Below are 24,168 nucleotides of genomic sequence, written 5' to 3' on the forward strand. Positions count from 1 at the left end.
GTCTTTGACTCTTCATGGCGTCCCATTAGCGCATCCACCTCCCCTTCCTCACACATTGGCGGCGTGGGTGATGGTCGTACTCTTTGTGACGAGGATCGCAACACACACACATCGGTATATATATATATGTATACGTGCATGCGTCTTTGTGCATCCTATAAGGCCAATGGTTCGCTGTTTACGCCTCCATCGCCCAACGGGCCCCTCGGTTGCCCTGTTCTCGATGAGAGGGACAGCAGACAGGTGCACGCTAATGAGGCAGCGTCGAGGAGATAGGTATAGGGCGGGGGGAGGGAAGGGGAAGGGGGTGCCACACAAAACGTTGCAGGATATGCACATGGGGAAGAGAAGGTGGGGGGCTTTGCCTTCTCTTCCTCCTCCCCTCTTTCCGTGTGGCGCACAAGACCCTGCGCATGTGGTCATGCCTCCCCCCTCCTACACGTGAACATGCGCATAGTCGCCAAGGTGGTCGTCCTGCTTCCAGCAGTGTCTGAGAGCAAAGACCACGAGGACCGCAGTGAGCATGCCGACCACGAACAGGGCGACAGCGATACCCGCCGTCATACCGACGCTGAGGCCCTTCTGCTCGTAGTGATTCTCCACCTTCCCTGCGACCACCTCGCCTTCGACGTTCTCGAGACCCTGCAGAATCTTCGTCGCGCTGAGCGGTTTCAGCGTCGTGTTCAGCATCTTGGCAAGGCGGTAGCCGGCAAGCAGCAGCTGCCGCTCCGAGATGGTCTTGGCGTTCTTCTTGTACTCCGCCGAGAGCGTCGCGCCGTTCTCCGCGCCGGGGTAGGCGTGCTTTACGGCCAGGTCGTAGCTCTCCCGCGAAATCGTCGTTGTTTTGAGCAGGTTAATCTCTGCGCTCTTCAGCGTGCTCGCATACGTTGCTTCCAAGTAGTCGACAAACCTGTTCAGGTCCTCGTAGTCGGCCTGGTTCAGCGGGCGCGGCTTGTCCTCGCCAGCTTTGCCCTCCGCCGCCGAGTCCCAGTACGCGTGCAGCCGCATCTTGGTTCCCTTAGAATCGATCGTGACCGTCTGTGTGTTACCGCCAAGGTCGCCCTGTGGGTACGTCTTGGAGAAGAGATTCACGTTGTGCAGCGGCTGGTGGATGTCGCCCATAAAGTGTATCAGAAGGGCCAGGGAGTGGGCGACGATCTCCGCGTTCGACGCGGTGTGTTGCAGAGCCGACTGCAGCATCGGGATGACGGAGGCGACGTTCACTGTCTGCACGGGGCTGAACTCGAGGGTAAAGCCCTTGTCCGGGTAGTACGGCGTCGTGATGAAGTGCCACGTCGACATCGTCTGGAGGCCGACCGTTTTCATGTCATCGGCCCACGGCGCCAGCTGCACCATGTCCGGGCTTGCCGGGTAGGGGCCAGAGAGGGAGAGCACCTTCGCGACGAGGCTGCCCTTCTCCACCAGAGACGCATCCATATGGCGCTGTGCAATGAGGGCGACCGCCATGTGCCCTTTACTCCACCACGCAGCCGCGGGGCATGCGGCGATGCTGAGCAGCATGAGCGTCACCAGTAGAAAGGGAGCGAAGGGGACTTGTGGCGCCATGGCTTCAGCGGCGTGTGACAGAGAGAGAGGGCTGCTGAGTGCAGTGGAGCTCCACGGTGAGCAGTGACTGCAACCTTTTTATGCGCGGTGTACAGGTAGAAGCACTCGACAGCGTCCTGAAAGAAGCGGAGGCTCCGGCGCGTCAGGTTTGGTCAGTAAGACGTGTGCGAGAATGCCTGTGACGGAAACGCGCAGCGACAACAGGATAGGTGCTGGGGGTAGACGGAAATGTGGTGTGTGCACGTATTGGATGTGTATGTGTGTGTGTGGGGGGGGGGCGGGTGTCAGGGAAAGAGTGAAGAGCCCGTGAAGCGTTGGGCGAGCGCGTTCGATTCCAACGCGAATCGAGCGAATGCAATGCAGTTAGTCGTGCCATCTGTGCTGATGTGTACCTAAAGGATCGGCAAGGCAGCCAATTACGCGTCGATGGTACCGAAGCCTTGAAAAAAAAGAAGACAAGGCAGTGCAGGCAGCAGCCGCTGCGTATCGGCATTGGGTCGACGACTTGTTCTTGTTGGGCATTACTTCGTTGCGGCGATGCACGATTGAGTGTCAGACAGAGAGCTCCTCGGCGCTCACCGCTTCCTCTCTGTGAGGGTGATAGTTTGAGAGCGCCGCTCGCCGTTGTTTTTCCTCCTCGGAGGCTCGGCATGTAGCGATGCCGCCGCACGCTGAAGGACATCGGCGGCCAGCACAGGTCGTGGCCAATCGCCCTCCTCACTCGTCGCACTAGAGCACCACGGCGCTATGCACCCCCGTTTCCGCTCTCACCATGCACTACCAACTACGCTAGACGGAGCGTGCGATCGAAAATATCGCTCCGCCGTTCGTCCTCCAAAGTGTGGCGGGCTGACCAATCGACACAACGCCACCGGACGCTGCTGCCCGCTTCATCGGCGTTCATTCACCGCGCGCGCATTGTTGTGAGGGTTGAAATCACAAGTCAAGCAGGACAACGGCGCTCGCGCCGGTGAGGGTTGAGGCTGGTGTCATCTGCGCGCTGGATAACGAGGGAAAAAACACCGTACGGTGCTGCGGGTGTCTGGGTGTGCGGGGTGGGTGGGGTAGAGCAGTGGCTGCGGTCGGAGGGTGTTCGTGCGGCTGTGAAGCTAGTACGCGTGTGGCAGTGGTGGGTGGAGATGAGCGACGCCTGGTTGGGCAGATCCCCGCTTCCAGCGCGAAGTGCTGTCGCCTGCGGCGCCAAACGTTCGTCGCAGCCCTTCTCCGTGAATGGATGAAGCCAAGCTTCATTAGCGCGTCTCTCGAGCAGAGCCTTGGCAGGAGTCCCCCGCACCAGCGCACGAGGGCGGGTCTTCAAAGACCTCCCTATCTTCTGCGATGCTGCGAGTGATGAGCGCCACGTCGAGCCGCCACCGGCCGCGCTCAGCTTGTGGCAGAAAGCGTTTGGCACAGCTCGAAGGCCCCTCCGCGTGCCTGCCACGCCCGAGGGACACCTCAATAGAACGCTTACCCGCTGCAGTGCTTCACGAGAGCAGCGCGGCGCGTGCTTGCCCGATGCTGTGCGATGCATCAAGTGGCTTTCCTGGGCCTCTGAAGCGATGAATAGTGCCATGGCAGTCCTCCGCAGAGCTGCTCCAGTCTAACAGGGTGCACCCGAGCATCTGAGACAGCATCGCTTCAAGGCCTTCGGCATTGACCTCATCCTTGGCCAAATCACGTCCGCCGCAATCGTTCACCCTCATCATCAGTTCCGTGTCACGGTGTCCGAAGAGGGCGTCTTCGACGATGGCATTCTTCAACGAGATGTACTCTACGACGGGAACTAACGACTGTGTCATCTGCGAGAAGACGGGGACACGATGACCACGGCAGCGCAGCTCCGGCAGCATGGCGTCGAGGGGTTTCGGCGTCTCTGATGCCTTCAACACCCAGTCGAAGCGCTCGCGTGCCGAAGACGTTTGCCGCAATGTGCGCAATACTTCGTACTCTACGCAGAAGTCGGCGATGAGAAACGGATGAATGCCGCACTTTCGGAGGTGTGTGAGGCGGTTGTTGCTGCAGCGTTCATCTGACTGAACCACAGGCGTACCACGCTTCCTGCTTCGGTGTGAGCGAGATGTGAAGGACGAGATCGTACTGGGGTGGGAGTGTGATAACGACAGCGCCTTTGGCGCGACGTACAAAGGTTGGCTGTAGTGCCGCCTTGAGGCAGGCGAGATGTGCAGCCGTCTCTTCGTTGGCACAGATGCTCATCTTCAACGAATTAGGATGTGTCGACCCAACGCCCACGGCTAGGATCTTTTTTTGTAGGTTGTTGACCGGCTATACCTTCACAGCCTTCACCTTCTCCTTCCTCACGGATCCGACGCTCTTTTCCGCTTGAGAGTGCTGCCATCACTTCACGCAGATACCGTTGACAGCCCTCTTCGTGGCTGAAGAGCGGCAGCTCGACGTAGTCTCTACGTGTCCACAGTTCCCCCAAGGCAATTCTGGACTGGTGTGCCCGTGACGATGGGGAGCGTCAGGCACACTGCCTTGCAGAGGGCCCGCATCAGCTTGCAGTCAACCTTCTTCAGGTGGTGCGCTTCATCGGCAAGGGTCTCATCCCAGTGGAAAAAGCGAGCCAGCGCACCATGGTCCATCACGACGGATTCGCAGCTCATGAACGCGACGCCGCCGACTGTCTTTGCCAGAACGCTCGCGGGCACGCTCTGCGCCCATTGCACACGCAGAGTTTCGTGCTGTGCAAAGCCGGAATGGCGCGATTTTTGAAGCCGCGATCGCAGCTTAGATCGCAACTCGGACCTCCCGCAGAATTCGGTCAGGCGCATCCACGACACCCAGCGCAGCAGATCTGTTGCCCCGCTCTCTCCACGCTGGAGAACGGGGCAACGATGAGGTACGTGCCAAAGACGCCGCGCTTCGTAATGGCCGCGAGGAAGATCGACACTTGAACGGTCTTCCCGAGGTCCATTTCATCGTCCATGATACCGCACGGACCGAGCTGGTGGAGGCCCAGCTTCCAGCGGACCCCTTCCCGCTGGGTGCGGGAGAAGCCGTGGAGGAGGTGGGGTGGCAGTCGGGGCTACAGAAGCAGGCCCTGCGGCACACTTTGAGATAGAGTGGGGAGGGCATCCCTCATCGTCTGGATAAAAAAGTGTCCTCGGTCACCCAGGTGGTGCAGTGCTGCATCGAGTCGTTATGCCTCTACCGCCGTGTTGATCTGCTACTGTGTGCGCTGTGCCTCCTTTTGACATGTCGCGCGTCGAGCGGTAGCGCTCATAGCCTCGCAGGCGCATCAGTGTGCCGCACACACGGAAGGGCCTGGCGAGTCGAAGAGCGTTGCACGCGCAGCAAGCCCCGTAGCAGTAAATGCAGGGGCGAGTGGCTCGTTGGGGTACTTGCAAGCCCCATTGCGTAACTTGCCTGTGGAAGGAGGAGGGAGAAGGGTGTAGGAGCAGGAGGAGGACACGAGGAGTCCTGTTGTAAGCGAGAGGCGCCTCGGGGCGTGGGCAGTTCGGCAAAGAGAACCGTGACTGCCGTGTTTTCACATCACACTGCAGCGTTAAGGGGCAATACAGGATGGCCCCATGGCCCAAGGCGAGTCGCGCGCCTCCTCGTCGCGTTAAAGGGAGAGGCATGAAGAAAAACGGAACGGGCGGGCTGCCGCAGGTCTCAGCGATCCGCTGTGAGCGGCACTGTGAGAACCGCCGACGGCCTCGCCGGGTGTCACCGTTTGCGCCAATCCCTTTTTTGTTTGTCGTTGTTGTCGGTGCTGCTATTGACCCTTCTCAGGTAGGGGAGAGCGGACGAAAGGTATGAAGCGAGAAGGTGGTGGAAGCAAGGGGTCCACCCTCCGTCCTGCCATCGAAACAGTGCCTATGCGCCCAACATCAAGCCGAAAGGAGACTGAGGCTCCAGGTCACCCGTACGCTGTCAATCAATGAAAGGAACGAGATGCAAAAAAATCGGAAAGGGCAAGAAAGGGTGCGAGAGCGCAGACACGCAGGAGAAATGCGGAGATCACGGCAGCTCCCCCCTGCAGTTGCGTGTCCGCAGGTTTCGCCCGCTGCGGCTCGATATGCCCTCCTGTCCTCACACAACGCTTTGCGTTCGCTCTCCTTCCCTGTACCTCACGACCGCGTGGCGGCGTGCTGTGGATTGGGCTTACAGGCGAAAAACAAAGCCCCTTGCGTGTGGGGGCTTGGCATACAGAGAGAGAGAGCGAGAGAGCGGCGCAGGTAGGCGCATAACTGGAGCGAATCGTACCCAGCAGATGCTGCACACGCACCTCTGCGCTTCCGTACCCCGTATGTTCGCATCGCGGCCCCCCGCCATCGCCCTTCATTTCCGTTGGCATGCCCACTCGCACAGGCGGCGCAATCCGCGCTGCGGCGCGTGGTGGCCGAATGCGGATTGAAGCCATCCCGCGCAAAAAAAAACGGTTTACTCAGGAAAAGCGCATGCGGACCAAACACGGAGAAGGCAACAACCGCCCAAGAGGCGTATGCGAACTGATACGTGTTCATGAAGCGAAGGAAGAACACACAAAAAACGTCTTTGCCGCCACTCGACACGGCAGACGACACGAGACGGCCGATGCGAAAGGGAGGTGAAGAGGGACAGGTGCCCCAACGCCGACGTTTGCTGCCTTTTTGTGTGTGTGTGTGCGTGTGTAATGAGAAAGAACGGAGGCCAAAAGATCAAGGGAGTAGAAGGGGGGATGGGGGGATGGGGGGGAAGAAAAACGGTATAATGCTGCGCAGGCGGAGGTCAAAAAACAAAAATAAAAACAAAGAGGCTGAGAGAAGCGATGGGCAATGTACACACTCGAGAAGAGGGGGCCAAAAAGGAAAGCAAAGAAAGCATGAGGTGGGCGGCGCATAACAGCAGAGGAAGCATAGACGCAGGGCGCGAAGTGGAGGCTTGGGGATGCGCCGGACAGCAGTAGAGAAGGCGTTCGTGAAAGACCGCGCAAGTCCGAGACCAGCCAACCACACACGCACACACATAGACATATATGTAACGGCTACAGAAAAGACGACTGCATAGAGGGCAGAAAAGGGAAGTATCGAAAGCTGCCAAACGCACGTTCGCTATCACAATCTGCAGAGGCATGGTAAACGCACCTCCTCGCCGCTTTCTATGAGAGGCGGGGGGGGGGGAAGGAAGAGGGGGAGGGACGCAGGCAAGCGATGTACCCAGTCAGAAGGTCTCCCCCTTCCAGCGCCACTGGACCCGGATGCCATGCCACTCTTTCGTACACCCCTGCAGCTCTTCCCGCGGAACTCACAGAGCACCTCCAAACTGCTCGGATACAAACACATGTTTGCCTTCCTCTGCAGCGAACCTTTGGACGAGCAGTGACAAAACGGGGACAGCGCCGCACCGAAAGTATAGCAACGGGCGCCGCCCGCGACGGATGAGTGGGGCATCGGGCCGCTGAAAACCTAAACGACGACAACGCCAAAAGCGCTAAGGTAACGCAAGCGCACGGTGGTCGGGAAGAGAGGCGTGGGCGAGCTGCCGAGTGCCCCTTTGCGCCCGTCTCCGCGCCGTCGAGCAGTGGACGCATCGCATCTGCGCAAACGAAACACTTTACTTTTTTTTTGATGTGACACCTCATTCACAGATGAGCAGCCACCGCAGCCGGCCCGCCTCCGTTGCCCCCTCCCCCCCTCAACTCCGATGCATGAGGTATGCCCCTCGCTTGCGCTGCGCCATGTCGGCAGTGGTCCGCAGCGCGTGCGCACAGTGGGCGCCATCCATTTGCGTGCACGTCGTGCGCGGCTCGTCGGGGGTGGATGGCCCCTCCCCCCGCCTGCCTCAGCGGATGGGACACTGCTATGCGCCGGCGACGCACATGTGCACGCGGATGGGCGGGCGGCACTACGGGGAGAGAGGTCAAAGCTTGACCCCCTGCGCGTGGCACAGGTGAGGGGGTGGGGCAGAGGGGTGGAGAGCAGCACCCGCTGAATGGCAAGCAGACGGGGTAAAGCAGAGAAACACCGAAAAGCAGAGGGAGGAGCGTGGTGTCATATTCCCTGCCTCCGCGAGCCTTCACGCCGCGGTGAATGCGTGGCACAGAAGGCGGCCGCGCCGTTACTTCCGAGAGCGGCTCTTCAGGCGCTGGAGGTACGTTTCAAGATTCTTCTGCGCCTCGGGGCTCTGCACCATCTTCTTAAACACCTCCACGTCGTACTGCCGCTTCTCCTCAGAGGAGAGGAGCTCGAGGTACTCGCCGCGCACCAGGTCACGTGCCTCCTGCCGAGACTGTTGTGGCACGGTGAGGAAGCGCTCCGCCTGCTGGTAGGCGACCTCGACGGTCCGCTCGTCATCGGGGGTGACCTCGTCGATCAGCCCAAGCTTTAGCGCATCGTCGGCCACGGGAGTCTCACCCAGCTGCAGCATTCGTTCCGCCTGGCGGGGACCCATAAGGCAGCAATACGCCGGTACCGTCCACGGAGGGGCGACGAGTCCCAGCTTTGACTCGTTAAGGCCGATGCGGTACAGACGGCTGTTGTTCTGATTGTCCTTCGGCCCGCGAGCCATGACGCGATAGTCGCAGCCCATCGCGATGATGCAACCCGCCGCTGGTGAGTTGCCGTTGATAGCCGCGATGATGGGCTTGGGAAAGGAGTTCAAGATGAGCCACATCTCCTGGAAGCTCTGCCAGAAAAGTGAGATGCGTTCCGGCTTCGGGTTGTGCACTTCACTAAACTCAAGACCGCCAGAGAAGACTGTCGGAATCGCGGAGGAGATGACGACGGCCTTTGTCTCCTCGTTACTGCCAAGCCAGAGCATCCATTGGTTGATTTCCTTCAGAAGCTCTAGGCTGAGCGAGTTCACTGGCGCACGGGCCAGCTGCACATTCGTGATGCCTTTATCCGTCGTATTGATCTTCACAAGCTTCGGGACCTCCGTCGGCTTCTTTAACGAACGAAATATTGGCCTTCCATCTTGGCCGTGCTCTTGGACAGCACCACCCTGCTGGGGAGCGCCAGGTGGTGCTTGCGACTGGAAGCGTCGCTGCGGGAGCTGCAGCAGCGCCGATGTGACGCAGACAGTGCCGGCGCACCGGGCGAGGGAGGAGGAGATGACACGGCGCATGACGGCAGAAGCGGTGAGATCTCAGCAGCAGAAAAACAAATGAAAAGGTCGACTCGGCAGGCGCGTGTGATATCGCGGGTCTTGGAGAGGTCCGCGCGGGTGCGGCGGCGGTCGATTTCGCACAGGAAAGCAGTCCAGGGAGGAGGTTCAGAGACCATTGGAGAGAGCGGAGGCGCCGAGATCGTGTGACGCGCGCGCTGTAGCGCATCCGACATACGGCTTCGGGCTCTGGGGCGCCGCCAGATGGGGGCACGGCGCTTGCATAAGGTGGGCTGTGCAAGGGCACCTGTGCCTTGCCGGAATCAGCTCGCGTGGCGCCGTGCCCATCTCCTTCTCTCTCGTCTTTTTTTGCGAGTGCGGAGCACCTGCAGGTTTGATTTGGGCATAGTCCGCGTCCGTACCGCAGCAGCGGTGCGCGCGTCACGTCAGTTAATAAATGTGCACATCGCAGGTGTCCTCCACACACGCGTGGCGTATTCTTTTTAGATAGCGGAAGGGGTCGGACTTGCAACGGCCCCGGCTCTTGTGGCAGACGGCGCATAGGCGTCTGCACGCGTGCGGAAGTGGCCGGCCCACCTCTTCAACTGAGCGCGGCGTCTGTCCGTTCGCTGGGCGGGGTGGTCGGCTAGCAGGGCTGCCACGCACCATCGCTTGCAGCATGTGGCGCGCCACTTCAGAAGCGATGGCGCGAGGCGGATACTTTTTCCATGGCAGTTGTCGCACCAGCGCCTGCATGGCCGGAGTGGGGTGGAGGGTGGTATGCGCCGAGGCCGAACGGACAGCATGCGTGGCTATCCATTCGCATGGCTTTGCTACGTCGCAGGTGCACGGCCGAATGAAAAAGGCAGAGGCAATTCAGCCTTTAACGAGGATAGGGGTATTTGCTGATCGACTTCGCAGCACAGGACTGAAGTGCTGAGCCCCTCAGCCCCTCCATCCCCAGGTGAGGTATCCTCAAATATTGGGATGAGGCCGGGTGCGGGGCGTGGGGGAGGGGGCGTCGAGAGAAAGACCGAGAAAGAAAAGACAGTGTATACGCTGAAGGGGCCCATGCGCCCAAGCACATGGATACATACATGGCAAGTCAGTGCAGAGAGAGAGGGACGAATACAGGCAGCAACAGAGCTGACAAAGGTATGATCTTTGTCGCTGTTCAACGGAAGGCAGATACTGTCACTCCTCCCCCACCCCGACGCAAGTTATAAATGTGGTGCGGAGGGCACGGTGACTAAAACACGTCTTCGCCGGTGCGGGTGAGATGCACCGCTCCTCTCCGCCGGGATCGGTGGCTGCCCTGAGAAGATTTGGAAGGGTTGACAGCGAGGGCGTCGCACCTATGATAGGCGGTGTGGAGCCGTCGTTCGCTTAGAGGTACTGCGCACTACCGTAGACCTTGGCAGAGCGGCGACGGCGGAACAGGGGCCGGTACTCGAGCTCCGCCTCCTTGATATAGTCCTTCACCTCCTGCAGCCGCCGCTTTTCGGCATCCGGGCCACTTACCCCCTCGTGCGCTCTGGCGCGGTTTTCGGGGGCGGCCATGTGCAGCTCGTTTGTCACGCCAGTGATGCATGACGATGGGTACGCACTCAGGTAGCGATCTGAGAAGATGAAGTAGTTGCCTTTATTCAGCACTTCGCGGCGTCGATGCCCAGCGCCGGGATGCAAACGCGTGAGAGGCTTGTCAGGGGTGTCAAAAAAGTCGGAGGCGCTCACGCCTTTGCGCGACGAACTAGCGCTTGCCGATCTATCGCTGCAACTCTGTGAGATCTTTGCTTGCTCATCACGATGGCGGACCATCTCCTTTTCAGCTGCAGCCTCGAAGCGTTCTTTCACGCGCGTCTGGAGCAGCGGGCTGCTCGCTGGGGTCACCATCTCGAAGGTGGCGGTAGCCTCCGCTAGAGGCATCGTCATCTCATCGATTACAGCAGTGCCGATGACTGGCCCATTGAATCGTTTGCTGAGCACGCAGGGTAGTGCCTCTGGATACGCCGTGGTTCTATCCGCGGAACGCGAGCCGCCTCTTCGTGTATTCGACCTGTTTCCTGCCAAGCCCTGCGGCAGTTCACCGTCACCGTGACTGCCTGAGCGCTGGTGATGCCCATGATACTCCGAACGCCTTGATTGGAGGCCGGAGACGGTTGGGTGGAGAAAGCTACGGAAGCTGGAGATCATCTCGTCGACCCTGCGCGAGGTGAGCGAGGCTACCGCTGTCACCTACGTTCTGCGAAGGGGATACGACAGAATTCAAAAGCGGAGGCCAGGCACCGACAGCTGTGAGCAGGAGGACCCGCTTGCTGACGGTGTGGCCAGTTGAGACTGTAAGGGGGTCGCCCGGTGCGCCATGAAGAGACGCACGGCAGATAGAGCGACAAGGAGGTCGAGGTGCGAAAGCGTGCGGCGAGCAATGGGTAAGGGCAAACGCATGTGCGCTGTTTACACGCACTTAAAGAGCTACAGGAGGTTCACTAGAGGATATAATGTTCGAAGCGCGATCTGCTGAGCTTTCGATCGCAGACACAGGCGGAGCGAGCGGTGAATCGGATCAAAAACAGAAGCAGGCTGCGAGCGCGGCACAGAGCATTGCACACGTGCCGATGAAGGCCTCTATGGCATGGCGAGAGTGAGAGCGAGGGGGCGGGGAGGGAAGGAATATCAAAAAAGGGGTGCCGGCACTTCCAAGCGAGGGTGGAGCCCAAAGAAGTCATGAGGGAGCTCTATTGTAGCGGAGAACACTTGCATACGCTTTCCCTGAGGCCCCGTCCACGCCGTGTAGAGCGCATGGCATTGAGTGAAACACACCAGCAAAAAGCGGGGCCCCTCGTATTATCCGCAGCATTATTGGCCGAAGCGTCTTTTTCCTTGTGCGAGGCACGCATTCGAAGAGGCGTGTCGACCCCCCCCCCGCCCCCCGATATCCCCTCCTATCGGCTATATGGTGAAGCGCCGTTTTCGAGAGCGTCGTCGCTCTTTTCCCCCACCCCTTCCCATCGTTGTTGGGTGGGTGGGTGGGAAAAGGACGGCTCTGTGCGCCGCTTCAGCGGTGCCGCTGCCAAATCACGGCGACGCAGAGGAGGACCAGACACGAGAGCACGGGCGCGCAACACAGTGAAACGGACGAACGGGAAAGTGCCTTCCATTGACCACCACCCACATGGGCCATCACCGGCTGCGTCCGCTCATGAGGGCAAGAGGCAGGCGAGGGATTCGCCCACATAGTCGGGAATGAGCGCCGTCTTGCCTTGCCGCGTCGCCTCCTCCACGTCGGCGACTCCCTCAACGCCGCTCAGCACCAGCATGCTCAGGCACCCGGCCGCATTCCCAAACATCACATCCGTCGTCAGCCGATCGCCAATCATGATGCATTCCTCCCGCGGATTTGTGATGCCCTCCGCCTCAAAGAGGATCTTCGCCATGTCCTCATGGGGCTTCCCACACACAGCGTCCGGCCGCTTTCCGGCAGCCGTGCAAAGCGCGCTCACCAACGCCCCGGCGCCGGGGACCATGGCCCCATCGAGGCCAACGGGAAGCTGCGGATCCTCGTTCGTGGCGAGAAACAAAGGCGGCGAATACGTTGCGTTGCGCAGATCCGCAGGCGGCCCTTGCAGCACCAGTGACCCGTACCCGAGCTTGAGGATGTTGAAGTGCTTGTCAAGCCCAATGACGACCGCAGCGGCGTTGAGGTCGGAGAGCGAAATCATCTCCGCGTTGTCGGTGCCCGCCTGCACCATGCGGCACGACTTCCCAGTGCAAGCCACCAGGCGCTTCTTTGGTGGCGGCAGGCAGGGTACGCGCCACGCATCACCAAGCACCCGCGAATCGTACCCACCTGCGCGCTCGGCGTCGTGCAGCTCCACGCCGTAAGTGATGAACCCCGGTGCAAGCACCTGCTGCAGCTCGTCATGCAGCCCCTGCTCGCCAATCACAAACACGTTGCCGTGCACGCGCGGCTCCTCACCAGGCACATCTACCTTACCCAGCAACTGCTTCAGCCGAAGCGCCGCTGCGTACGCGCTGTTGTAGCACTCCTTCACCGTCACGCCATCGATCCCTTTCTTCCTGAAGCTCTGTAGCAGCTCCTCGCGCGACAGCGACGCGTTGTTAGAGATGAAGCGGATTTCCTTGCCCTGGTCACGTAGGTACTGCAGCGTCTCCCGCACGCCGTCAATCAGGTGCTCCCCGCGCCAGATTACGCCGTCGATGTCGAGTAGCATGTACTTGACCGGCGAGGCCACCAGCTGCGCAGCCAACGTTTGCGTGATTCGCTGTGGCATGGCTCACAGAGTAGCACAATAAAAACTATGTCGTTGCGTGACGTCTGCCGGCCGGTACGTGAGGACGTGGGGCAGTGTGGAAAGAAAAAGATGCGACGCTGAGCAAGAGAAAGGGGGACGTTGGAGCGCGAAACGGCCTACGAGCAGATGGCATGCAGCCCGCCGTCAGACTCACACTGCAATCTCCCTCTGCCCGGGGAGCCTCGACGGTGTTATACAAAATGTTGGCACTGACGACGTTGTCACTAACGGGGAAAATGACGCTGAAGGCGCCGCAGACGCGTCTGGGCCGACGACGAGGGGGGCACAAAAGGGCGGCAAAGACCCTTTTCACCGCTCGATGTCGGCGAATGCATCGCTCCCTTCGGTTTGTTCGCCTGAAATACGACGCACAACACGTCCTTCGCACGCCACTGCTAAAGAATAGGCGATTGCGGGAGATTCCAATAGGGGGCAGGGAGGGAGGAGGGGTAATGTAGCCTCACATGCTGACCGCCTCACAGCGGCCGCCACTTCTTTTTCGAGGGATGAGGTAGAAAGAGCGGGGGTGGGGTGTTGATCCCAGCATCTAGTGCCCCATGCGCCTACCTCTTTGGCTACAAGCTCCACGTGTGGCAGGCTACCCTGCAACGCACGAAAACCTACGTTGCACAAGAGCCGATGCCTTTGCCGAACTGGATGTCCGTCATGAGGCGGTCACCCACCATGAGCGCACGGCGCGGCAGCACTACCCTGCCGTCCTGCGCCTCCTTCTCCAGCAGCAAGCTTCGGCGTTCATGGGGGGACTTCCCTTTTGCCTCAAGCACTCCGAGGAGAAGGGGTCACGAGCTCCGTTGGTGTCATCACCTCAACCTCGGGTGCGCCGGGGGATGCGTCTCGCCTCAGAGCCGCCCAGGCGAGTAGCGGGCTGCGAAGGCTGCTAGGAGCTCAAGAAGCAGGCCCACAGGGTCCGAGCGCGCATACACAGTCGTGGATGCCATGGTTCTTTGGGCTGCCGAACGAGTCCTGTGCGTACAGAAAACTGCTGCTTGCAGTGGCGCAGCGCTTATCCATATCATCATTTCGGCTGTGGAACGACGCATACTGGGCGACCAATCCCCTGAGGCCCGGCGTAGTCGAGTTCAAAGAGGGTGGTGGGGGTGGGTGCTGCCCAAGGAAGCAGGCATGCGAAGGCTTCAGGGGGAGGGGGCATGAGGCGATCGCCTCGCTAGGCCAGAGGAGGGCATCAGGGCCTCGCAAGAAGTAGCCGATGCACTGCGCGAGCCCCTCCTCATGGCGGACCGGCAGCAGCTAGAAAATGAGACGATGCCCGGCAGTGAATGAGGGAAGGGGGAGGGCAGTCCCTCGCCCATCTCCCCAGGCAGCTCGTCTTCTGCCTTCTTCGTCACGTGACAGAATACCAAAGATCGTCTGTAGCGCGACGACGGCGAGGATAGAGAAATAAAAAAGAAGGACACCGAAAGAAGGAGAGGACGCAGCACTCGCATCGTCAGAGAGGTATGGGTTCACCCCACGCTGAGCCGCTCAAACGACAGGACGTCACTCGCTGCCGTGCTGCTGCTTTCAACAGAGGAGCTACATTCACATGACCCCGAAGTGGCGTTACATTGTGGCGACGGCACCTACCGAGAGCATGCGATAGGACGTCCGTGCGAATCGATTAACGCCCGAGACGTTTTGTTTGCTTGTTTTATTGTGCCGAGCCCCTGCGGCGCGCGCCTCACCCTCCCCCTCTGCTCGGCGACGCCTGAGAGAGCAGAAGGGTGCCCAATGCCTCGCCGCAACGCATGTCTAAGCTCGAAGGGCGGGCCGATGGAGAGACAGGAACGCAGGTTTGCCGAGGGGAGCGAAACAAGAAGGCAGCTGGGAGAGCCAGTGAATCAGAGCTGCAGCCGCGATCCCTCGCAGATGGCGCCAAGTACTGCTTCACTGCCGCACGCACCGGATCTGTCACAAAGGGCCCATCGCCTCGTGCAAAGGAGCCGTGAGCACGCGTGATGCAACGGCGCGCAAAAGTAAGCCACCTAGACACCACCTCTGCCTCACACGCCACCTGCCCGCCTCACAGGTCGCCTGACAGCCGCCCCTGTGATGCGAGCGGCGACATGGTGCATGACCCTGAGCCAACACCAGAAGCGACGGAGCGTTGGAAGAACAGGTTGCGGGGCCCCTGAGATACGAGACGAATTGAGGTGTCTTTCATAATCAGGGCTCCGAGAATAATATATATCGAAGAGAGACGGCCGGCTCCTTCATGGCCTGCAGGAGCTCTGGTCCGTTGGGCTGTGGACACATGCTTCTGGACCCTTGCACGTGACAGAGGTCGGACGGAGTTAGGGCCAAGAAAATAGAGCGAGTCGAACAGCGAAGCGACGAGTAAGTCCGTACATTCTTCTTGGCTGGCCCGACTCCTCCGTTGTCTCTGCGATGGGGGCCACATAAATGGAGACCACATTGACAGGAATAGAAGACATCCTTTTTTCTACGAGGGGGGAAATACATGTGTATGCGCAGTATTCATGCACGCCCGAGAGTGCAAAGCCACTTGTCCTTCCGGATGACCGTCTCATACGATGGAGGTCTGGTAAGACTCGGATGGATAGAAATCACTTGGGACGTGCGACCGCAGAGACAGCGAAACAGAGGGGTCTGTCTGTGTGTGTGTGTGGTGGGAGGGCGCGGGGGCGTGGAAGGATGTCGTTCTGCTAGCTCACATCCAAAAAGCGCTAGTGAGCGCTGACATGAACCTCTCGCCCCACCGAACACAGAACGGTCGCCATCCATCTTCCGGCGTCCTCGTGAAGCTGCCATGCGCCCGGCAGCGCTGCACAGCGCACAGACATGCACATAACGGTAGAAGAAATACAAATAGAACAAACAGAAGCGCGCAGAGTCCTTCCAAAGTTCTTTTCTCTCCCTTTCCCCATTTGGAAGTGCGCTGCGAAAAAAAGGCGTGGGAAGGGGGGCCTGTTCCCCCATTCACCCACAGAGGAGGAGAGGTGCGGTGAGGAGAGGGGGTAAGGAGGAGGCGGGAGCTTGTTATCCGCTCTAACACGGTCGACAGCACCACTTCGCCTACACGCACCCCCAATGTTTGGAATGCCGTCGAAGGTCAGAAAGCAGGACTGTCAGGGGGCAGAGGCCAACAAGCCCGCCAAGATGAGATGAGAAGGCACAGAAGGCCTCGAAAAGGTGGCAGAGGAATGGGAGAGAGAGACACCGCAGTCCGCCATCTCCTCTCTCCCTCTCACAGACACGTGGGTAACTGCCGAAGCGGTGAAATCGCACAATCAAAGAAGGGAGCGGAGGGAGGGGAGCGGAAAAAGAGGCACGAAGGAAAGGATAGTCCGCCCCCCCACCTCCTCCTTCCCACAAGAAAGGAGGGGGTCTCGCATGCGAAGGTGCGGATGGGGGAGGGGCCCATGGCAGCTTCTTGTTGTTTTCGTCGGCATGGCCATTGCGTGCTGGAGCGCATCATATGGGAGGGCTGCGCCGGCATTGCCGGAAAGAAGGCAGAATCGCCACACTTGCGGCTGGGGTACAGCTGGTCAGCTGAAAAACAGAAAACAAACAAACAAAAAAGAACAATTTGACGCATAGGAGCAACGAAGGATCATCGCGGGTGGGGGGGGGCGGCATAAGGAGGCGAGAGTGCGTCGACACGGCTCTGATGAAGAGCTTAGCGAAGACAACCATCATCAATATGCCCCCCCCACCAGCCGAGAGGGGAGGAAGGGCGTCATGAGGACGCACAGAAAAGGAGTGTGGGTGTAGGAGAGTGAAGGAGAAACAGTGAGTTGTGGCCACGTGCTGCTCCATCAGGAAGGCATAGATAAAGTAATGAGCGGAAGAAGGCAAAACAAAAAAATCCTCCCCACACAGAAAAAAGCGGAAGAGATGGCAGCATCTCCCCTCTTGCGAGCGCGCCACTCTCTGCGATGGGAGCCTCACATGGAAGGTCATCATCACAGCGCTGAAAAGGGGCTTGTGTGAGGAAGCGGACGTCAAAGGTGGTGTGCGGGTGACAGAAGGCCTGCTGTCTCTGCCGTCCAACAGCGATCATGGCCCCCTTATTTTCCAAACTTGCCCAACCCCACATTCATCTCAACTAGTGGCGAACTCGCCTCCAGGGCCTCTGGTGCTGGTACCAGGCCACACATGCGCGCGCCACGTAACGGGGAGGGGGCGCAAGACGCATGGCGTGCACGGCCCCAGGCATCCATGACGCAAGGGTCAACGGGCAGGAGGGACATACAGGTGCAGAGACGGCCACGTGTACGTTCAAAGATGGTACGAGGCTGCACTTCTCCTCTCTGCTTTCTGCTTCTCCGCCACCGCCACCACCGCCATCACCGTCATCACCGATGTCACTACCTCCTTTGGTCACACCACCTCTCTCCTTCCCCCTTTTCCGCTTTACATGAAAGATGCTGAAGCGCCACCCGCGGGGACGGCAAGGAAGTCCGCCAGCGAGTTCAGCACAAAGTCTGGAAGCTCGTGCGCCTTGCCCTGACCAGGCAGCTCCTCTACACGCGTGAGCTTCTCCGCGCCGCTCAGAACTAGTGCCGTTCGAGCACCGATGCCTTTGCCGAACTGGATGTCCGTCATGAGGCGGTCACCCACCATGAGCGCACGGCGCGGCAGCACCACCCTGCCGTCCTGCGCCTCCTTCTCCAGCAGCAGGCGGCCCATGGTCGGGCTGGGCTTTCCGCACAGCACATCTGGCTGGCGGCCGATGGCGGTCGTGACGGCGGCTAGGATGGCGCCAGAGGAGGGAAGGAGAATGTGGTTCACGCCCACAGGGTCGGCGGGGTCGGGGTTCGTGGCGACGAACAGCGCCTCGGTTCCTTGCAGCAGCGCCACCGCGGCGGACAGCTCTGTCATGCCCATGCTGTAGTCTACTCCAACGACTACGGCGACGGGCTCAAGGCCTTTGAGAGAGATCTTCTGCTGATGCCCAGCATTGCGAGGGGCAGGAAGGATAGGCTCAGTCCAGGCTTCAGCCACAAGATCCGGGGAATAGGCCACGGAGTTCAGCTCTAACCCGTACGTCGAGAAACCAGGAGCGAGGACCGCCTGTATTTCGTTGCGCAGGCCGATGGGGCCCATGACAAAGACGTTACCTTGCACAAGTCCATCCTCGGGGCTACCAAACTTTCCCTGAATGCACAGGGCACTGGTGTAAGCGGCGGTGTAAATCTCGCTGGGGCACACGCCGCGGATGCCGAGCGACTCTAACTTCTTAGCAAGGTGGCAGCGCTGCAGGATGAGCGTGTTCGACATGAAGCGGAGGTTCTTGCCGAAGGAGCGGATGTGATCGAGTGCCTCCGGAATGCGCGCGATGACTGTTTCGCCGGACCAGACAACACCGTCGAGGTCCACAAGAATATAGTCGATAGCGTCAAGCAGTTCCTTGAGCTCGGCGGGGGTGGCAAGCGAGGAAGCCATCGTAAGGTGGGTGGGTGAAAGTTGGAGGAAGGAAACAGACGTCTCGGATTGTCGTGGGAAATGTCTCACTGGTGAGGTCCGAAGATCCCGTCGTGCAGGCTGAAACCGTTGAGGAGCAGCAGAGACGATGGAGCACGTGAAGCAGGTGAAAAAAGGGAGAAGGAGATGAGAAGCCAAGCCGCGGAAGACATGTGCGCATATACATGGGGAGGCTGTGTGAGGGGATGCCACGGCAGCGTCTCACGGCGTCGTTGGCCGTAGTGGCGCAATACGAGACCCAGCGGGCCACGAAAACGAGTGCCTCGCGGGTACAGCCGTTAAGGGAGGGGGAGGGATGGAGAGGGTGCGGCAACAAGTGAGGTAGGGAAGCCCACACCCCTTTTTTCTCGTACCTTTTTGGTTGTCACTGCTTTGCCACTGATGTCCACCTGTAATCCGTTGAGTGCGGTGCGCCGGAAGCACGTGCGAAACTTCAGCGCAAAGAGGCATGTGAGCACGTCCGCGCATGCGAAGGATAAAAAAGGGGAGGGGGTGGGCAGTGCCGTAGAGGCAGCGAAGCAGTCGACAAACACAAAAGGGAAATCCGTCAGATGCGTGAGTGGGCTGGCGGAGAGTCGCGTCCGCCCCTGCGATCGACACGAACAAAGCATGATAGGTACGCGACAGGGGCAATGGTGGGGCGTCCTCCACCGCCGCGCAGTTGCAGCGGAAACAAAATGTCTCTCTGAGCCTCCTGCCGCACCCTGCCCCCCTCCTTCTGAGTGGTGAGTGTCACGCGAACGCCCGCGGGCACAACACACACCTGCTTCTCAAGCATGCGGTGCCCTTCGAGAGATTGTTCTCGCCTTCCCGCTTGCAGCAGCGTATTCTTCGCTAATGAGCCGCTCACGCATGCGGAGGCCCTTCATTGCAACGCGAAATAAAAAAGAGCAGAAAGACGTTTTGTGGCGGTGAGCCCAGGCGGGCCCTGCAGGTGAGGTGTACGACTGTGCGCAGCGCCGATGCTCTGTGAAGAGAAGTAAAGATGCATTAGCTCGGTGTCATCGGTCTTCGCGTATGAAACGCGCTTGGTTCTCTTTGCCTTGTCTGTGAGCCTACCTTCTGCACTGATCAGCCACCCTACAGGCTGCCCCGATTTATCTTCCTCCGCGCAATCGATCCCAGGTGGTCATCCTTTGGTTCCGTGTGTTGGGGGCGAATGCGTAGCCGTCTGTGAAGCGCAGTCCCACGGGTAGGGCGGCCAGTGGCAGCGGCCTCATAGCACACACTTCATGATTGGGCAAGAAATGTGACGCCGGCAGTGAGAGAAAGGAGCAGTGGCAGCAGTGCCACGGCACCCACCAACACCTGCGATGGCTATCGTTTCGTGGCTCTTGCCCCATCTGTTCTTGGCGTCGTATAGCTTACGCGTTGCAAAACTCGGCCGCCGCTCATCGGACGCTGCAGCTGCGCGCATCGGCACGGCGAAGAGGGCGAATAGGGCGTGCAGAGCCGCTGCCTTCGGCACTGCTACTTGAGCGGAGAAAAGGGAGCGAAAACATGTCTGTGAGAGGACGGCTGAGGGCCGCTGCACGGTGCAATGGCGATGGCTGCGGGGGCGGGTAAAGGGGAGAGAGACGTCCATGATGAGAACGCGTTTCCACTTTACCCGACGAAAACGTCAAAAAACAAAAAGAGGGTGAAAAAGTGGACGGGCATGCGCGAACAGTAGAAGGGCCTAGGAGAAGCAGTCCGACGGTTGCGGGCGTGGGACACTCGAGGCGTCGACACACCTATGCGTCAGCGCACATTGAGCTTCGCCGATGTGTTGGGCCGAGCCTGTGCAAGGCAGCGTGCCAGCGCGACTTGATAGTACCCAACACGCTCTTCACACCGCCTACGCGTGTGGGGAGCCTGAGCTGTACCACGAGGGGCGATGTACATGGTCCTCCTGGGAAGCTGGTGGCGAGTCCAGTAGGAGGCGGAGGCGGTGATCAGGCCAAACGGTCGTTTCGTTACTGTAATGCGTGCGTACGACTGCGTCGCACCAGGCGATTGTCCCGTGAGAGGTCGTGTAGCGCGCGAAAACGCGATCGGGCTCCTGAGTGGAGAGAAGGCACGCTCAAGGGTGAGAAACAGAACAAAAAAATCAAGAAAAAAAGAGTCCCTTTCAGCACTGTATGCAGGTGTGTATAGTGCAACAGAGCTCGCCAATGCTGTTCCATTTGTAGTGGCCGTGTGCGTGACGCCACCATCCCTATCTTTTTTTTCCAACCGGGTGCACTCCACCGCGCCCCCCCTTGCGCAGCGCCGAGTCATCGCTCAAAGGGGAGAGCGTACACATACACACACACAAAAAAAGAAGAAGCGCGGCAACGATACAAAGGAACAGAAAAAAAAGGACGGCAGCAGCAGCAAAGGTAATTAATTAACGAATAAGTCGTCCGCCCTTCCTCAATGGCGCTCTAATGCGTCTGTAGCGCCTTCGACGGCCCTCTTAGCGGGCGCACTTTGGCTATGATCGACCCGCTACGCTTCGGCTCATTGGCAAAAGTGACTACCCACCGACAGGTGAGATATACACCAACGACTGAAACCGTTTTCGCTCTTCTCCGAAGTCGATACGGGAAAAATGAAAGCGTCGCCCCTCTTCGAGCACGGAGCGAGGGAGGGGAGGGAGGGGGTGAGGGGTGAGCGTGGCGCGGCGTCACAGGGGCCGTAGATCCAAAGCCCAAATCAACCGTTATCCAAATCGCCGCCTCTTTTCTGTTTGTGCTTGCTGTGCGGTTGCACGTGAAGGGGTACACACACACACACACTTACGTGAATGGGATGACATTTGTGTCTCCCTGAACGCTCTCCATGAGACGGAAGAAAAAGGAAAGAGAGCGGCAAACCGCTGTCGCTAAATCCGTTCCGCCCCCCCGCCACTCGCGCCGCGTCCACTCCCTGGCGGCCCGTGAAGACGCGTTCCACATGAACCCATCTCCCTTTTCCCTCGAAAAAAAGAGGAGCCCCCTCCTTCTCCTCCTCGCAATAACAGGCACGGCGTCGAGAACTGTTGCGGCGCACACGAGGTCCTCCTCCCTCGAGGACATGGATTGGGCGTGTGACAGAGAGAAGCAGAGCGTGAGGGAGGGAGGGAGGCGCGGCAGGGTCTCAAAGGGGAAGCGCATTGGCGTCCAAAGGACCGGAGGGAGCGGGCCGGCAGAGTAGAGTGCTTCAAGCTCAGAGAGAGGGGTGACAATGAAGGCGCAAAGGCGCTGCGGGGCCCTGAGTCGTTCGAATCTGCGTCGTACGCGGAAAAGGGGAAACACCTCACGTCGACACCACGTCAGCAGCGGAGAGCGGAGCCCTCCTCTTCGGCCTTTCCGGGTACCCCGTGGTGTGAAATGGAGCGCATGGGAGCAAAGAAAAAAACGCAGAGAAACGCAAAAAAAAAATACCCCACCAACGGTCGGGTTAGGGTGCCATGCGACGACGTATACAGGAAGGTGTGTGTGTGTGTGAAGAGGGCGGGCGGGGAGGAGCCATCGGTAAACGCGAAGAGACGGCGAAACGGAACCGCCCGAACGGCCCGACAGACCTTCGGCCTTTTCTGTCTGGAGCGGCTCTCTTAGGGCGGGGGCTGCTTGCTAACCATATGCCTCCCGGCTTGTGGGTCGGCGGGAGGGTGGGGTGCCTCTTTTTGACATACACAGAGCAGCTTTCATGGGCCGGAGCAGACCTTCTGTGTCCCGATTACAGAGCATGCGCCCTCAAAATAGAAAGGTGACAGGCCAAGCAGCGAACAACGGCTTCACAGGATGTGGACCTTAACGACACGACGTCACCGATGCGCTCTGAGATGCCGACGCAAAAAGGGGGGCTTTTAGGCCGACGCATCCTTCTTTTCAAAGGAAGGGGAGGGAGCGCTCTAACGCGCTGCATCGCCTTGCAACCTAGATGGGGAAAGCTCAAGCAGAGAGACAGAGAAACTATGGGAGGGAAAAGAAAGGGGGTGGTGCGCAGCACGTAAATGCTTAGGATGGAGGGGCGACAAAATAGGCGTCTTCGCTTCCTCCCTCGCCGGCAGGCAGAGACGAGCTGTCCCGATCGAGAGGCGGGCGCTTTGGGCACATTGCACAGAGAACGGAAGAGAGAAACGGAAGCGACTCGCAACGCGAAAAAAAATCTGACTCGTCCCCTCCCCCCTCCCCCTCGTCACCCTCTCCCACAGACGCACACGAAACTCAGAAAGAGAGGGGGGAGAGGGAGGGGAAGGGGGAGGGGGGGAAATGGCCTAAAGAAGAACGGACTCGAACAGGAGGCGCCCCTACACGAAAAACGCCAGTCTGCAGCGGGAAGGGCAGCCGGCGTGACAGCAAACGGCAGCAACCACAAAAACACGGAGGAGGGCGAAGGATAGCAGAGCCGAGCGGAGTCACCCCTGCCCTCCATCCCAGATTGATGTATGAAGTAGAGAAAGAGGACGACATGAGACGTGAGCAGCAAAGCGATCTTCTCTTCTCCACTCCCCCTCGTCTCTTCGCCGACACACCGGCGTCGTGGAGGAAGTGGCGCCCCCCTCCCCCGAGGGGGTCAGAAAGCCCTTGCTCTACCGCTGCGTGAGAGCACAGACGCACAGGCAGTCAGCGTCTCTCGTAACACGGACGAAAAAAGGGAGAAAAAACAGAAGAACACTGATCGCAGGACATATGAGGCAATGGGGCCCTCATGGCACCTCACATCGTGGTCCACTTCGCTGCACTTGACACACGTGAGCAGTTCAACTATTGCCCACGCGCACACACACTTTATTCAGGGGCAGTCAGGCATCGAGTGAGATCGCGGGCATGCCGAGGTACTGCGACTCTCCATAAGGAGCCGCGCTCGGCCTGAACACATAGAAACATGTATCCGGTGACTTCACGTGATTCGACACTGCCATGGCACATGGCGATGCACTCTGCACCGCTGAGCTTGATGCCGTTGCGCAGCCGCACGATTTGCCACTGCGAGCCTCAGCCTTTCCTATCTGGCAGCAATCGACAATGACAAAGCCGCCCTGGTGCAACGCGTGCCGCACCATCGACGATGGCGAGGACGGAGACGGTGACACGGTACTGTCCGGCTCCGTGCTCGGGCAATCAATCACCGCCTGTGCGGGCACCGCCGTCTCTGTGCTCGCGCTCTCGCCCATGCCTGACACGTCGACGGCAATGAGATCTTTCTGAAGCGCTTTCCACAGCGACTCGTCGCGGATCAGCGCATTCCCCAAAACAGGATAGCGATGCTGAGAAGAGGACGGCCCCGGGAGCGCCTCTGGTAGGCTTGCCGTGGAGCGCTGGCTCCCTGCCTGTGCGGCACCGGCGAAGACCGCTTCATTCCGTATCGTGACCGCCAACGTCGCGTTTCTATTCGTGCGATAGACGTACAGGCCTATCGCCACAAAGCCCCAAATGATGCCGGCAAAAAAAAGGAGCGTCGCCGTGACGGCGATTTGCGTACTCTCCATCTCCCCCTCTCTCACACGTTTTGTTTGTATTACTATGACGATGCAACTTTTCTTCTGCTCCCGTTTCTTTTCCTTTTTTCGGGAGGGAAGGGGCAGAGATCTACACGAAACAGCGGCTTTACTGTGAGTCCCACAAACGTGCCGATGCGCGGGCAACAAATCACTGTGCCACTCACACGACTAGGAAGACGCCCAGGAGCTCTGACGTTTGTAGTTCTGACACTGAGACAGAAGCATCCATGTAGAGGGCTGGTCCTTCGCGGGGCTTGTCGATTCCTTGTTCGTGGTGCGCAGAGGTGAAAGATAATTGGGGGGGGGAGGAGAAGGACGCGATGT

At 59.4% G+C, this 24,168-nt stretch overlaps 7 protein-coding genes across 7 annotated transcripts; all 7 read right to left on the reverse strand.

The window, feature by feature from the left end:
- Positions 1-435: 435 nt before the first annotated feature.
- LSCM1_01538 (uncharacterized protein) lies at positions 436-1,566 on the reverse strand (the record flags this gene model as incomplete). The annotated part of the gene is made up of 1 exon (XM_067319144.1): positions 436-1,566. One exon carries the CDS (start codon positions 1,564-1,566, stop codon positions 436-438), a length of 1,131 nt encoding a protein of 376 aa, XP_067176423.1.
- Positions 1,567-3,050: 1,484 nt separating this feature from the next.
- On the reverse strand, positions 3,051-3,416 carry LSCM1_01539 (uncharacterized protein; the record flags this gene model as incomplete). The annotated part of the gene is made up of 1 exon (XM_067319145.1): positions 3,051-3,416. One exon carries the CDS (start codon positions 3,414-3,416, stop codon positions 3,051-3,053), a length of 366 nt encoding a protein of 121 aa, XP_067176424.1.
- Positions 3,417-3,986: 570 nt separating this feature from the next.
- On the reverse strand, positions 3,987-4,358 carry LSCM1_01540 (uncharacterized protein; the record flags this gene model as incomplete). Its single annotated transcript, XM_067319146.1, has 1 exon — positions 3,987-4,358. One exon carries the CDS (start codon positions 4,356-4,358, stop codon positions 3,987-3,989), a length of 372 nt encoding a protein of 123 aa, XP_067176425.1.
- A 3,271-nt stretch (positions 4,359-7,629) lies between these two features.
- Positions 7,630-8,637, reverse strand: LSCM1_01541 (uncharacterized protein; the record flags this gene model as incomplete). Its single annotated transcript, XM_067319147.1, has 1 exon — positions 7,630-8,637. The coding sequence occupies one exon, from the start codon at positions 8,635-8,637 to the stop codon at positions 7,630-7,632; it is 1,008 nt and encodes a 335-aa protein (XP_067176426.1).
- A 3,176-nt stretch (positions 8,638-11,813) lies between these two features.
- Positions 11,814-12,908, reverse strand: LSCM1_01542 (uncharacterized protein; the record flags this gene model as incomplete). Its single annotated transcript, XM_067319148.1, has 1 exon — positions 11,814-12,908. One exon carries the CDS (start codon positions 12,906-12,908, stop codon positions 11,814-11,816), a length of 1,095 nt encoding a protein of 364 aa, XP_067176427.1.
- A 4,416-nt stretch (positions 12,909-17,324) lies between these two features.
- Positions 17,325-18,356, reverse strand: LSCM1_01543 (uncharacterized protein; the record flags this gene model as incomplete). Its single annotated transcript, XM_067319149.1, has 1 exon — positions 17,325-18,356. The coding sequence occupies one exon, from the start codon at positions 18,354-18,356 to the stop codon at positions 17,325-17,327; it is 1,032 nt and encodes a 343-aa protein (XP_067176428.1).
- Positions 18,357-23,145: 4,789 nt separating this feature from the next.
- LSCM1_01544 (uncharacterized protein) lies at positions 23,146-23,832 on the reverse strand (the record flags this gene model as incomplete). The annotated part of the gene is made up of 1 exon (XM_067319150.1): positions 23,146-23,832. The coding sequence occupies one exon, from the start codon at positions 23,830-23,832 to the stop codon at positions 23,146-23,148; it is 687 nt and encodes a 228-aa protein (XP_067176429.1).
- Between the last annotated feature and the right edge of the window lie 336 nt (positions 23,833-24,168).

The sequence above is a fragment of the Leishmania martiniquensis genome, chromosome 31 (genome assembly GCF_017916325.1).
Source record: "Leishmania martiniquensis isolate LSCM1 chromosome 31, whole genome shotgun sequence".
NCBI lineage: Eukaryota > Euglenozoa > Kinetoplastea > Trypanosomatida > Trypanosomatidae > Leishmania > Leishmania martiniquensis.